This window comes from Zea mays, chromosome 10 (genome assembly GCF_902167145.1).
Source record: "Zea mays cultivar B73 chromosome 10, Zm-B73-REFERENCE-NAM-5.0, whole genome shotgun sequence".
In the NCBI taxonomy this organism is placed as follows: Eukaryota; Viridiplantae; Streptophyta; class Magnoliopsida; order Poales; family Poaceae; genus Zea; species Zea mays.
In genome coordinates this window covers 74,101,857-74,112,607 of record NC_050105.1, presented here as the reverse complement: position 1 = coordinate 74,112,607, position 10,751 = coordinate 74,101,857, and the positions used below count along the sequence as shown (strand labels likewise).

The window sequence follows — 10,751 nt, the reverse complement described above, 5'->3', positions numbered from 1 at the left end:
AGAAGCATCAAAATTTGCTAGCCATAACCTACATCTAGTGGGGTGCGATAATTCAGATGATGAATCCACATATGTATATGCCGCTGAACTTGTTTGGCCAGCACATGCTAAACCGTCTGTATGTTCTGCTTTACAATCGATTCGAAAGAATCGGCAAGAAAAGGTTAAGTTTACTTTTAATGTTATAAAATGCGATACAATATTTGATGAGTTGCTAAAAAAATGCATCATTAAATTAACTCATATTATTCCTCCTACGGAGGAATTAAAGAGATGTGCTTATTGTAAGTGGCATAATTCTTTTCCCATGCCACCAATGGTTGTAATATTTTTCGTCAACAGATACAATCGGCCATAAATGAGGTCGGTTGGCTTTTCAGGAGATGCAAGTGGACACACAACAATTTCCTGTCAATACAATAGAACCCACATGCAAAAGGGTCTTGGTTCGGGCCGAAGTGGCCGATAAAGGCAAAGACAAAAACACCATCATTGGCGATCTTCGCATGTCAAATATATCACTAGAAGGGATTGCTTGGAAAGCTCCAGACAAAAAGACTAACAAGTCTTGAGGCACCAGGGGGCAGGCTCAACCAAGCAGCTGAGCAAAACTCCTTGACTCGAGCATCGCAGACTATCCGGTACCTGGGTGCGGACGATCCGGTGCTCATGCGGACGGTTTGGCTGACTCAGCTAGACAGTCCGCACATGGCCAAGGAAAGAGACGCAAGGGCAAAGCCAACATGACACACATGGTCAGCTAGTAAAAGCTAGCCCTACTTTCGATCAATTGCTAGCCAAATACGCTGGCAAGAAGGCCGTTCTACGCGATCGGCCAACAAAGAAACTCCGGTCACCCACTAACAAAACGGCCCGAAAGACGACGCAACAAGCATCGCATATTCGTTCTGTCATGCGAGGATGCTTTCCACCCACCTACTCATCGTTGATGTGTTGTCCCGTTCAAATATGGAATGGTACAACGATGAACCCATGGTACATGCGTACTCCCTTTGTCTATTCAGGCTGGGGGCACCTCCATTCTATTCCTTTTGATCCATTGATCAAATGGTCACAACCGAGAAAGATGCAATCCTAAACGGCCTTTATGCATTGGGGCTCTATTGAATGATCACTATATTGGATTGGAAAAGCCGATGACTTGCATCAGGATTAGTTCATATGCTTTTGGTTCGTCAACCTCCACCAAAAGGGAGGGGGCATATGTTGAGCACACAAAACGTCCTCGCGGACGGTCCGCGGTGGTGGCGCGGACAGTCCGCGCCTGCGCAGAATTAGTTAGGGTTCCGAGTTTCTCGTGGGATTTGTTGGCTAAAACCGCGGGATTAGCTCGAGAAACGACTTGTAGCGGATCCAAACCTTCCCCTTTATATAGATGAAGGGCTACGAGCGATTGAACCCCCACAATCGATCAAATCAAATCTATTTATCAGTTTTACCTTTTCGTTCTTTCAATTCCTAGGAGTAGGAGTAATTTAGCCTTAGGATTATATCTAGTTTAGTCTTCCACAACAATCTCTACTCGGCTCTACGCCAATTAGAGGAGCACCGGGCGCCCTGCCGACCTGGAGCAACCCCTTGGAACTCTCCCCATCGACGGGATCTCTCCCGGGTGAGTTCTAGGGTTCTTCATGGAGAAGAAGCCCCTCTGTGATATCGCGAACCGTCCGGCCCCAGACGCGAACCGTCCGGAAGTGTGCAGAGGAGGAGCCGCTCCTGCGCTAGGTCGCGGACCGTCCGGCCCGGTGTCGCGGACCGCCCGTGCCTCTATAGAGAGCCCCGCCAAGCGATCTGTTCCCGTGTTTGGCACCCGGATCGGCGCCAACATGTGCTAGACCTAATAGTTAGTGGCTAAAATTAGTTGAAGACATCCAAATACCCTATCTAATAGTACAGATATTAACTATTTTTAGTAAATTAGTTAATAGTTACCTAGCTATTTGTTAGTTAACTAATTCAACTAGTAATTTTTTAGCCAATTAACTATTAGTTCTAGTGCATTCAAACATCCCCTTAGTTTAAATAGCTAATAGCTAAATTATTAGCTAGAGTGTTTAGATATCTTTAGCTAATATTAGCCACTAACTATTATCTCTAATACATTCAAACACCCTTAATTTTTAGTCAATAACTATTAACTAGTGGATAGTGGGGTCATAGTGGATAGTGGGGTCGCGCTCGTCCCGGACCGGACCTGCACTCCATCCATCTCCAGGGACCAGAACTAGGGTTTGCGAAATCGTGACGCGAGCACTTGAAGATTCGCGAAAGACAGCGCGACCGACCCACGGCGATGGCCACCGTCCACCCTCAATCCCCGGCGGGTCCCACCCATCTCCCGCAGGAGGAGCGACACGGGGACGCCCCGGTACCGCCCGCCGTCTCCGGCGAACCCGCCGCCGCAGCGGAGGCGGGCGGCGAGATCGCCGCGCTCGACAAGCAGCTCGCCGTCGTCGGCGGCGGCGAGGAGAGGAGGCCGGCCGGGGCCGGGGCCGGGGCCGCCAGCGCAGGCGGGGGAGGGAAGCTGGTGGCGGAGGCCATGCGCAAGTACGCTGCCCCGCGGTCGTCGCGCTTCCACGGCGTCACCAGGTACGAGCACGGCGGTGTTCTGCCCGCCTTTCAGTGGCTTTGACTTTGAGGTTGTGCTCTGGTTTGATTTGGGCGTGCACTGCTGCTCTGGTTCCGGGGCAGGCTCAAGTGGAGCGGCAAGTACGAGGCGCACCTTTGGGACAACACCAGCCAGGTCGAAGGCCGCAAGCGCAAGGGCAAGCACGGTATGTACCCTACCAACCTCGGATCCGAGCTCTAGCTCACTGTAAAACCATCTGAATGTTTGGGCTAGAACGTTGATGCGGTTTAGTTAGGAATGACGATGACATGTGCACACTATTACTTTTGACACAAGAAACTGGAAACATGGAACTTGTCCACGATCCTTGTTCCGGAAACGTTCCGTTCCAGGAACACTGGAACAATCTTGTCCGCATATTGTTAAAATCATTTTTAAAGCAATTTTCCCACCATGTAACGGAAAATTGCTTTTTTAGGTCGCTTGTTTTTGTCGCCTGCCAAAATACCCTGCCATTCGTCGCATTCGCTTAATTGCCTCGCTTAAGCAGCGTATAGTAGATAACATATCGGTGTACCTATTCACATGTTTTTTTTATAGATCTAATAATTGTGCATTCTCGATGTGCGGCTGTTCATATCCCGCTGCCCAGTGCCGCGTCAACTCTCGTCGGCATCTAGCCGCAGCCGGCCGTCGAGCTGCCATGCGCCTATGCCGGATGGCAGTTCTGTTTACAATTTGTGCTTTCCCCAATTTGCTGTACGTAATAGTTATCAAATCCAATTTAGTGTACACAATAGAAACCATCACATCCATCTGCTAGGGAAAAATAATTGTGCATGCACTTGTGAGAAGGCGCTGCATTCATAGTTGCCAGTTATGCTGCTACTACTTGTACGTATAGTTGGTATTTTTGCTGTACTCCAGTAGCTTGCCGCTCTAGACTCGACCAGATGCAGAGGACGCGAGAATGCAGCAGAGGGTAAAATTGGCATTTAGAATTATCAGATCTATAGAAAACATGTGAATAGGTATACTGGGGTATTTTATTTACTACGTGCTACTTAAGTGGGGCCATTAAGCGAGTACGACAAATGGCAGGGTATTTTGGCGAGCGGCAACGACAAGCGACTTAAAAAAGCAATTTTCCCGTACGGGGAAAATTGCTTTTCCCATTCCTCGACCCTGTCGATCTAGGAACCTGGTTACTAAGAGATCAATAGTCCAAAATTACGTTTCCTTTTTTGCAGCAATACACAAACGAATGGTCAGCAAGGTGTCTTAATTCCTGGTTACTAAGATATCAGTGAAATATAACTGAAATCTTATTCCTGGCCTATTTTCAAGGTGTCTTAATTAATTGTCACTCCATGATTTCAATACACAAACGAATGATCAGCAAGTCACCTAGTATTTCCTATAATAGTTCTAGTTGAAAAGGTGGAGGTAGATCATGGGACTAGGATAGTACTAATGTTGGGTTAACAAAGTTAGTACCTATGGATGCATCAGGTAGCCATATATCTTGTATTACTGAATGGATTATCATGACTAGTGTTATGCTTAAAAATGCATTATATGATGGTCCATGATTTTATCTGATGCCCATGTAAATATTTGGCCAAAGAGTCATCAACACCTGAAAGCTTACATGTCCAGTAGTCCTCAAATTTTCTCTCTTCTTTAGCTGATCCTTCATTTAATGTTGTGCATTGGGCCTGACTTCCATTCTTGGCTGCTGTTGTGGTCTTCAGTGTACTTAGGTGAGTATTGCTATTCATCGAAGGGGCTCATTTGGAACACAAGAACTGCTCGAGTTTTAACTTCTTTTCTGGCATTACAGGCAGCTATGTCGATGAAGAGCAGGCTGCAAAGGCACATGATTTGGCTGCCCTTAAATATTGGGGCACAGGGCCAAACACCAAACTGAACTTCAATGTAAGAATCACATGTTGCTTAGCACTTACTGATGCACTAGGAACTGGTGTTTCTTGTTCGAGAACAGAAGTAAATTGCATTAATATCTGTTACGTGTTATCAGATTTCTGATTATGAGAAAGAAATTGAGGTTATGAAGACCATGTCCCAAGATGAATTTGTGGCCTACATAAGGAGGTCAGTGCTACAGTCAAGAAAATTATATTGTACTAGTAATGTGCTGATTATTTTATTGTTATGGTTTATTTATTACAGACAAAGCAGTTGTTTCTCAAGAGGTACTTCATCATACCGGGGTGTAACCAGGTGCTATTCCTGCTTTGCTAAATGAACAAACAAAATAATCATTTGGCTTCCTTTGTTTTTTATGTTGCTTTTAACTAGGGAAGTTTTAGTTGTCTGCAAGTTTGCAACTTTCTCTAATCATATTTTTTTTTACCAATAGACGGAAGGATGGTAAATGGCAAGCAAGAATTGGTAGGATCGGTGAGAGTAGAGACACCAAAGACATTTACCTTGGGACCTTTGGTGAGTGAAGTGCTGTAATATACCATGTCTATCTTGTGGGATTTCCAAAGGTTTTCTATCAACTAGAAAGCAACTGTCAGCTGATGCAGTTATCTTTAATTGAAATTGATATCGGTTTGCAGAAACTGAAGAAGAGGCAGCAGAAGCTTATGACATTGCAGCGATCGAGCTTCGGGGTGTTCATGCAGTCACCAACTTTGACATTAGTAATTACTGTGAAGATGGTTTGAGAAAATTAGAAGGCCCATCAGAGGTGGCTAAGCTTGGAAGTCCGTCGGAGGTTGTGAAGCTCGCTGGGCAATAGATACTAGATTAGCAACGTGTAAATTAGTTTCTATTTCGTTTCTTTTGTCTTCATATTCTCCCCCTTTTGTATTCCTGATTTTTTTTGCCGTTTTGTGAGTTCCCTCCTTGCCTTATTGGCAAGCCAGTATTTACCCGACTCGAAAGGACAATGTGATGTTGTATTTTAGCCTCACAGAAAGGTATTACTAACCTTTGATGTCACTGCAGAAGTCGACACCATGTTAGAAATTTAGTTCATTCGTCGATGAGCATGTGCAGTGTTATTATATAATTGAAAACAGAACCTGAACATAAGTTGCATGCATTTATGGGTGACGATGAGGTCTAAATTTTATAATATAAGTTTTAAGTATCACTCTATTTCTATTCATTTTTAAATTAAAATATATTTAAGGTCTTTCTATTTTGTGAAAAAACATTTAGATTATGATCCATCACCACCCCTAATTGCATTACGTGGACTTACCCCTAATTGCATTACGTGGACTTACCCCTAATTGCATTACGTGGACTTAGGTGGTGTTTGGTTCGCTGGATTATATCAATACTTTTGTTTGGTTTAGATGGTGTTTGGTTCACTGGATTATATAGGATAATAGATATCAATACTTTTGTTTGGTTGATAATAGATATCAATACTTTTGTTTGGTTGAACTCTTTCTAGTAGTACTTTGGTTTGCTAGATTACATGGGATAATAAATACCAATACTTTTGTTTGGTTAAGCTCTTTCTAATAGTATGAGGTACTACTATCCTATCCAATTATAACTAGTAACCATTACCGCCAGTAAGAGATTTCATTACCATTCCCTTAACAATGTCTGAACCAAACATCACTTTAATAGTTGTTGTGCTCAAATAATTGTATTATATATTGTTAAAACATGCATACTGTTCCTACATAAACATTAGTCTGTGTCCAACAGTTTATTCTGTACTATAGACTAATGTTCGTAAAGTGAAATTTGAATATAGAAATGATGATAGATAATCTGCTGAAGATAGTCTAGGTCAATATAACTTGTCAGTTCTCGGTATGTAAAGGCAGATTGTAGCACATCTCGCTCAGCTGGGCAGTACCAAGGTGGCCCTTTCGGCGAGACATGCAAGCGAAAAAAGTCTGTTTGGTGGCTGTGCATCTCCTAATCCTTTCCCGTTTCCATGACCTCTCTAGCTTCAGATGCCCTGACGATTGCAGCCAAGGTGGAGCCTCCGCACCTTCATCTTTCCATTCAGTGCCAATGCAAGAACATCGTACTCTTCGACATACCATAGCTCTGATATCGTCGCCTGAAACAGTGATGATAAACAGGTAATTGTGCATGCTATGTTTGCACCCAACCAATTCATGGATACGAGCAACAAGAAGTCTACCTGAAAGCCACAGATCTTCTCATTAATTTGAGCAACTAGCTCATGGAAGAACTTGACATTATCAAACGATGATGCACTTTGCTACAAGGTACAGAAAATGTAGTGTCACACGAGATTAAACGATAAACAATTGAAGGGTGTACCAAAGCAAACATCCAAAAGGTACGACTGCATTATCTGCTCTATGATTACTGTACTTCCATGCACTATCATGTAGATAAAATTAGATGAAGAAAGTTGCCCTCAAAAAAAAAAGATGAAGTGTTTAAAATTTACATTTGATTATGCATCCTTAAGTTGCAAAATAAAGAGGAAACATTATCTATAAGCCACAGCAGTTCTGAACAGACTCGTATCCCCTGAAGTACTGCAGAGGCATTAAGTGTCACTGGCATGTGGGCTAGAATGGGAGGGCAGCCTTCCATATCAGTAACTTTATAATGCCTCTGCAGTACTGCACAGAGCCACAGAGGTTTCTGGACAGACTCTGAATCCTAGTCTGTGGGTTTATTATGTGGTTTTACTTAAGAACTTAGCTGCACAGTAGTTTGAATGTAAACATCTTCTAGCGACCAAATACTATATATGCCGTCAATGTAAAGCATATTTTGGAAGGTGGTAGTATTTAAAATTATATCTGTACCTCTACTTTCTCTTAAATAACAATATATTGTCAATTGTTGCAAAATCAACACCATCCTAAAAATACTTTGAGGATTGAACACAAATTTATCGATGCAATTTTAGTACACTAACATATATAGTATAATTTAACATATTCTTGATCAAAGCTTGCAAGTTTAACTGTCAAAAAATAAAACAAGCCTTAACATTGATGGAAAGATAGAATTGAGATACCTCTTTAGGGAGCCTGGGATGTCCCAGAATTCGTGCAAACGAGGTGTGAAGCAGAACAGGGTCATACTGTCAGAAAAAAAAATCAGGTCAGGTGACAGATTAATTGAAATCTGCAAGATATTATGTAAATAGCCATCTGTACAATAACCACGTACTGCACCACTATATTTGAACAATAAATTCAGCCAGATACCAAAATTAATTTGTTCGGCAGATGTTTTGTTGATGTTTCTTTATCAAGATAATGCTACCTCTTGGCGTTGGTATAAAAGTCAAGTTAGGCAGATGTTAACAGTTATATCAAATCTTGAGCTGCTCATACCAGTTGCTTTTGAGGTGCACGAGGAAGAGCTTCTCTCAATCTTGAGCGGATTTCTGCAGGATCAGTACCAGATTCAACCTAAACACACCAAATACCATTACCTATATTTCAGTTTGAATACTTCTCAGGAACTCAGGGTAGAGGATTGCAAACTAAGGTTACATGAGCTTAATATCAATCAGAAAAAAATCATACAGAACAGGGTCTCTTGAGATCAAAACCTGCCACAGGCCAAGAAGCACACCGGTTGAGGTCAAAACCACTCTGTCCAATACAATTTTAAGCGGACACAAATTCTTGGTGACACCTTTTACTGCCTCCACTTCGGCTTCAATCTCAAAGATATCACATATAGATATGTCAGTGAAAACTTCAACTGCCATGCTCACGTCAATCAGAGGGTGCACTCACCTCATCCTCAGTTGCTACAATGGGCTCCAAGTGATGGGAGGCATGAAACATGCTGAAGTGATACATGCTCGTATTTTGGAACCAGATAGCTGCAAAACAAATCAACCAAGCAAAGTGCTCAAAAAAGCTGTCGGTTTCTGTGACACTAACCAATCAGTCAGCAGGCAACTGAACTGGTAAGTGACAACTCTATTTAGCATCATTTAAATGTCAGGCCATGAATTCAGCAGGTGAAAATTCTACAGTTGTACATGTATGGATGCCATAGCATAGAAGCTGTACCTTGGTCAAAATAAGGAAGAAACACGTCCTTTACAGCTTTCCTGCAAGCCCAAAACATACTGAATGAGCACTGCCCTGACCTGACCTCCCAAAGGAACTTATACAGCCATCTGACCAATCACGGGCTAACTTAGTTCTTCTCCCTTGTAAGGAGAGAGCATCGCTTCAGGAACAATTAACAGCAAGTTGCCTGCGGATTTTGGCAAAGGTCACCACTCACGAGATCACAGCGGCGAACTTGGGGTCCATATAGAGCACATTCGCGCGCACTGGCGGGTCGGCGGCCTGCCAAGCACATTTCAGTTCAGCGACACCATCATAAGCCACAACCAGCTACATGTCAACCAGCGTGACGAGCAGGACACGGGGCTGGTGAAGAAAGCCCGCACCTTGAGCCTGGGTACGACGGCGCCGTCATCTGCGGTGTCGAAGAGGTCCGAGAGCGTGAGCGACTGCGACGTCTCGCCGCCCTTCAGGAACGCCGCGCCGCGCTCGTCGAGGTCACGCGCCATCTTCGAGTAAAGCTCGGCGCGCCCGACCTGCACCGAGCCGGAGCCACCTGACACAAAAACCAGGAAAGGGGGGCGAGATTTCACGACTGGAACAAATTATTGGTGGAAATCAAGAAACTGCAAAGGAATGGATGGTTTAAGAGGGGTCGTTACGAGGGGAGACAGAAGGGTAAGAGGCCATGTGCGACCACCGGTTGAGGAGGAGGAGGAGAACGGCGGCCGGAAGCAACCAGACGGCGGTGCCCGGAGATCTGGGTCTGGGACGCGCGGAGAAGCAGCTCAGGGGTGATGTGGCCATCAAATGTGGTTTGGTGAGTGCTGCTTGATCCGTGTGGCTATCATTAAGCTTTGTCAATTCTATTGGCATACTGCCGAATCGAGAGATTCTGCCATCAATAATAAAAAGGTTTATAAAATTGTCATTAGACCTACATTTTATAAACTAAGCAGGACTCATAATTTATAGACACAGTGATAATTATAACAAGAAGATAATATTGTGAGCGGCAAAAATTTAATTATCTCCTGCCGAATCAGAGATGCTAGAAAGTAGAAACGCAGGCGCGAGCCGCGCGTCGACTTTAGGCCACTGGCATAAATAATTGTAATTAAGAGTGCTCAAATTATAAAATATTTTACTTTTAAAATTCATTACTCCATCCGTTCAAAAGTAACAGTCGCATTTGATTATATAAAAAAGATATGTAAGGGCTAGTTTAAAAAGTCCATTTTAAAGATAGGCTTCTATTTTCCCAAGCGAAAATTAACTATTTTTTTTAAAAAAAATAAAAAACCCATAAAAAAACAGGGTTTTCAAATTAGCTTTAAAATAGATTTTGATTCATAACTTCTTTTATTGTACATAATCAGTCGCCAAAGAATCAATATCAGCTTAGAACTACTTTTAAGAAGTGTTTAGTTTTTAGAGACTAAGTTTTAGTCGCTATATTTTATTCTATTTTATAACTTATATCTAAGAAGGGGCACTTAGATATATGTTATAAATACATTTTCCTACTTCAAATATTTTTGTCGAGTACGATTATATCAATTACCCTTGGCATACGCTGCATCTGAGTCATAGGAGACTTGATGCTCGTAATAAGTCAACAAAAAGTGGATATGCATGGAAGATAAGATGATGGCCTATTGTTTAAAAATCCGGAATCTCGAAGAAAGTTTTCGGTTGAAAGCAAGAGATTTTCAAAAGCCTTTTGTTGGGTGCCTTCGTCTTCCGAAGGTTCTCAAAAACATAATTTAACGATATTTCTGGAGTATAATACATGAACAGGTACCTTCGGACTCGGATCAGAACCACAGTGTAAGAAGCACAAAGAATACGAAGGTTGACGTAGCGCCGAAGTTACGAGCAAGGGAGCTTCGGCATGACAGCAGAAAAGGGAACCGACTTAAAAGGGAAAAGACCATTTAGACCTCGATGGATCACTATAGAGTCATTAGTAAATGTAAAGGGCATGAGTGTAATTTTACATGGGCTGCGTCCCGTGCCTATAAATAGATGAACAGTGCTCCCATACTGTTCACGCTGACTTGTATTTGCTCGTGCGTCACACTCGTTCTTTTACCTTCTATCAAGCCGAAGGTACACTTGTAATGTGATATCATTTC

General features: G+C 42.8%; 2 protein-coding genes across 2 annotated transcripts; one reads left to right on the top strand and one right to left on the bottom strand.

Annotated features, from left to right (window-relative positions):
- Positions 1–2,231: 2,231 nt before the first annotated feature.
- On the top strand, positions 2,232–5,563 carry LOC100193301 (uncharacterized). Its single transcript, NM_001367019.1, has 8 exons — positions 2,232–2,610; positions 2,713–2,795; positions 4,345–4,353; positions 4,434–4,528; positions 4,632–4,705; positions 4,784–4,834; positions 4,974–5,056; positions 5,179–5,563. The coding sequence occupies exons 1-8, from the start codon at positions 2,315–2,317 to the stop codon at positions 5,358–5,360; spliced, it is 873 nt and encodes a 290-aa protein (NP_001353948.1). The 5' UTR covers positions 2,232–2,314; the 3' UTR covers positions 5,361–5,563.
- Positions 5,564–6,176: 613 nt separating this feature from the next.
- On the bottom strand, positions 6,177–9,424 carry LOC100191215 (uncharacterized). The gene is made up of 10 exons (NM_001136649.1): positions 9,276–9,424; positions 9,000–9,169; positions 8,831–8,895; positions 8,611–8,651; positions 8,329–8,417; positions 8,139–8,252; positions 7,918–7,995; positions 7,596–7,661; positions 6,738–6,818; positions 6,177–6,653 (listed from the first exon to the last, which is right to left on the bottom strand). The coding sequence occupies exons 1-10, from the start codon at positions 9,418–9,420 to the stop codon at positions 6,540–6,542; spliced, it is 963 nt and encodes a 320-aa protein (NP_001130121.1). The 5' UTR covers positions 9,421–9,424; the 3' UTR covers positions 6,177–6,539.
- Between the last annotated feature and the right edge of the window lie 1,327 nt (positions 9,425–10,751).

Bases quoted from the DNA above. Each gene is read 5' to 3' on its own strand.
- LOC100191215 (NM_001136649.1), bottom strand. From the start codon at position 9,420: ATGGCCACATCACCCCTGAGCTGCTTCTCCGCGCGTCCCAGACCCAGA. The intron at 9,170-9,275 runs GTAACGACCCCT...TTTTTGTGTCAG, and splicing joins TTACCCTTCTGTCTCCCCTC to GTGGCTCCGGCTCGGTGCAG. The intron at 7,996-8,138 runs GTTTTGATCTCA...TGGTGTGTTTAG, and splicing joins TGCTTCTTGGCCTGTGGCAG to GTTGAATCTGGTACTGATCC.
- LOC100193301 (NM_001367019.1), top strand. From the start codon at position 2,315: ATGGCCACCGTCCACCCTCAATCCCCGGCGGGTCCCACCCATCTCCCG. The intron at 4,835-4,973 runs GTGCTATTCCTG...TTTTACCAATAG, and splicing joins TCATACCGGGGTGTAACCAG to ACGGAAGGATGGTAAATGGC. The intron at 5,057-5,178 runs GTGAGTGAAGTG...ATCGGTTTGCAG, and splicing joins CATTTACCTTGGGACCTTTG to AAACTGAAGAAGAGGCAGCA.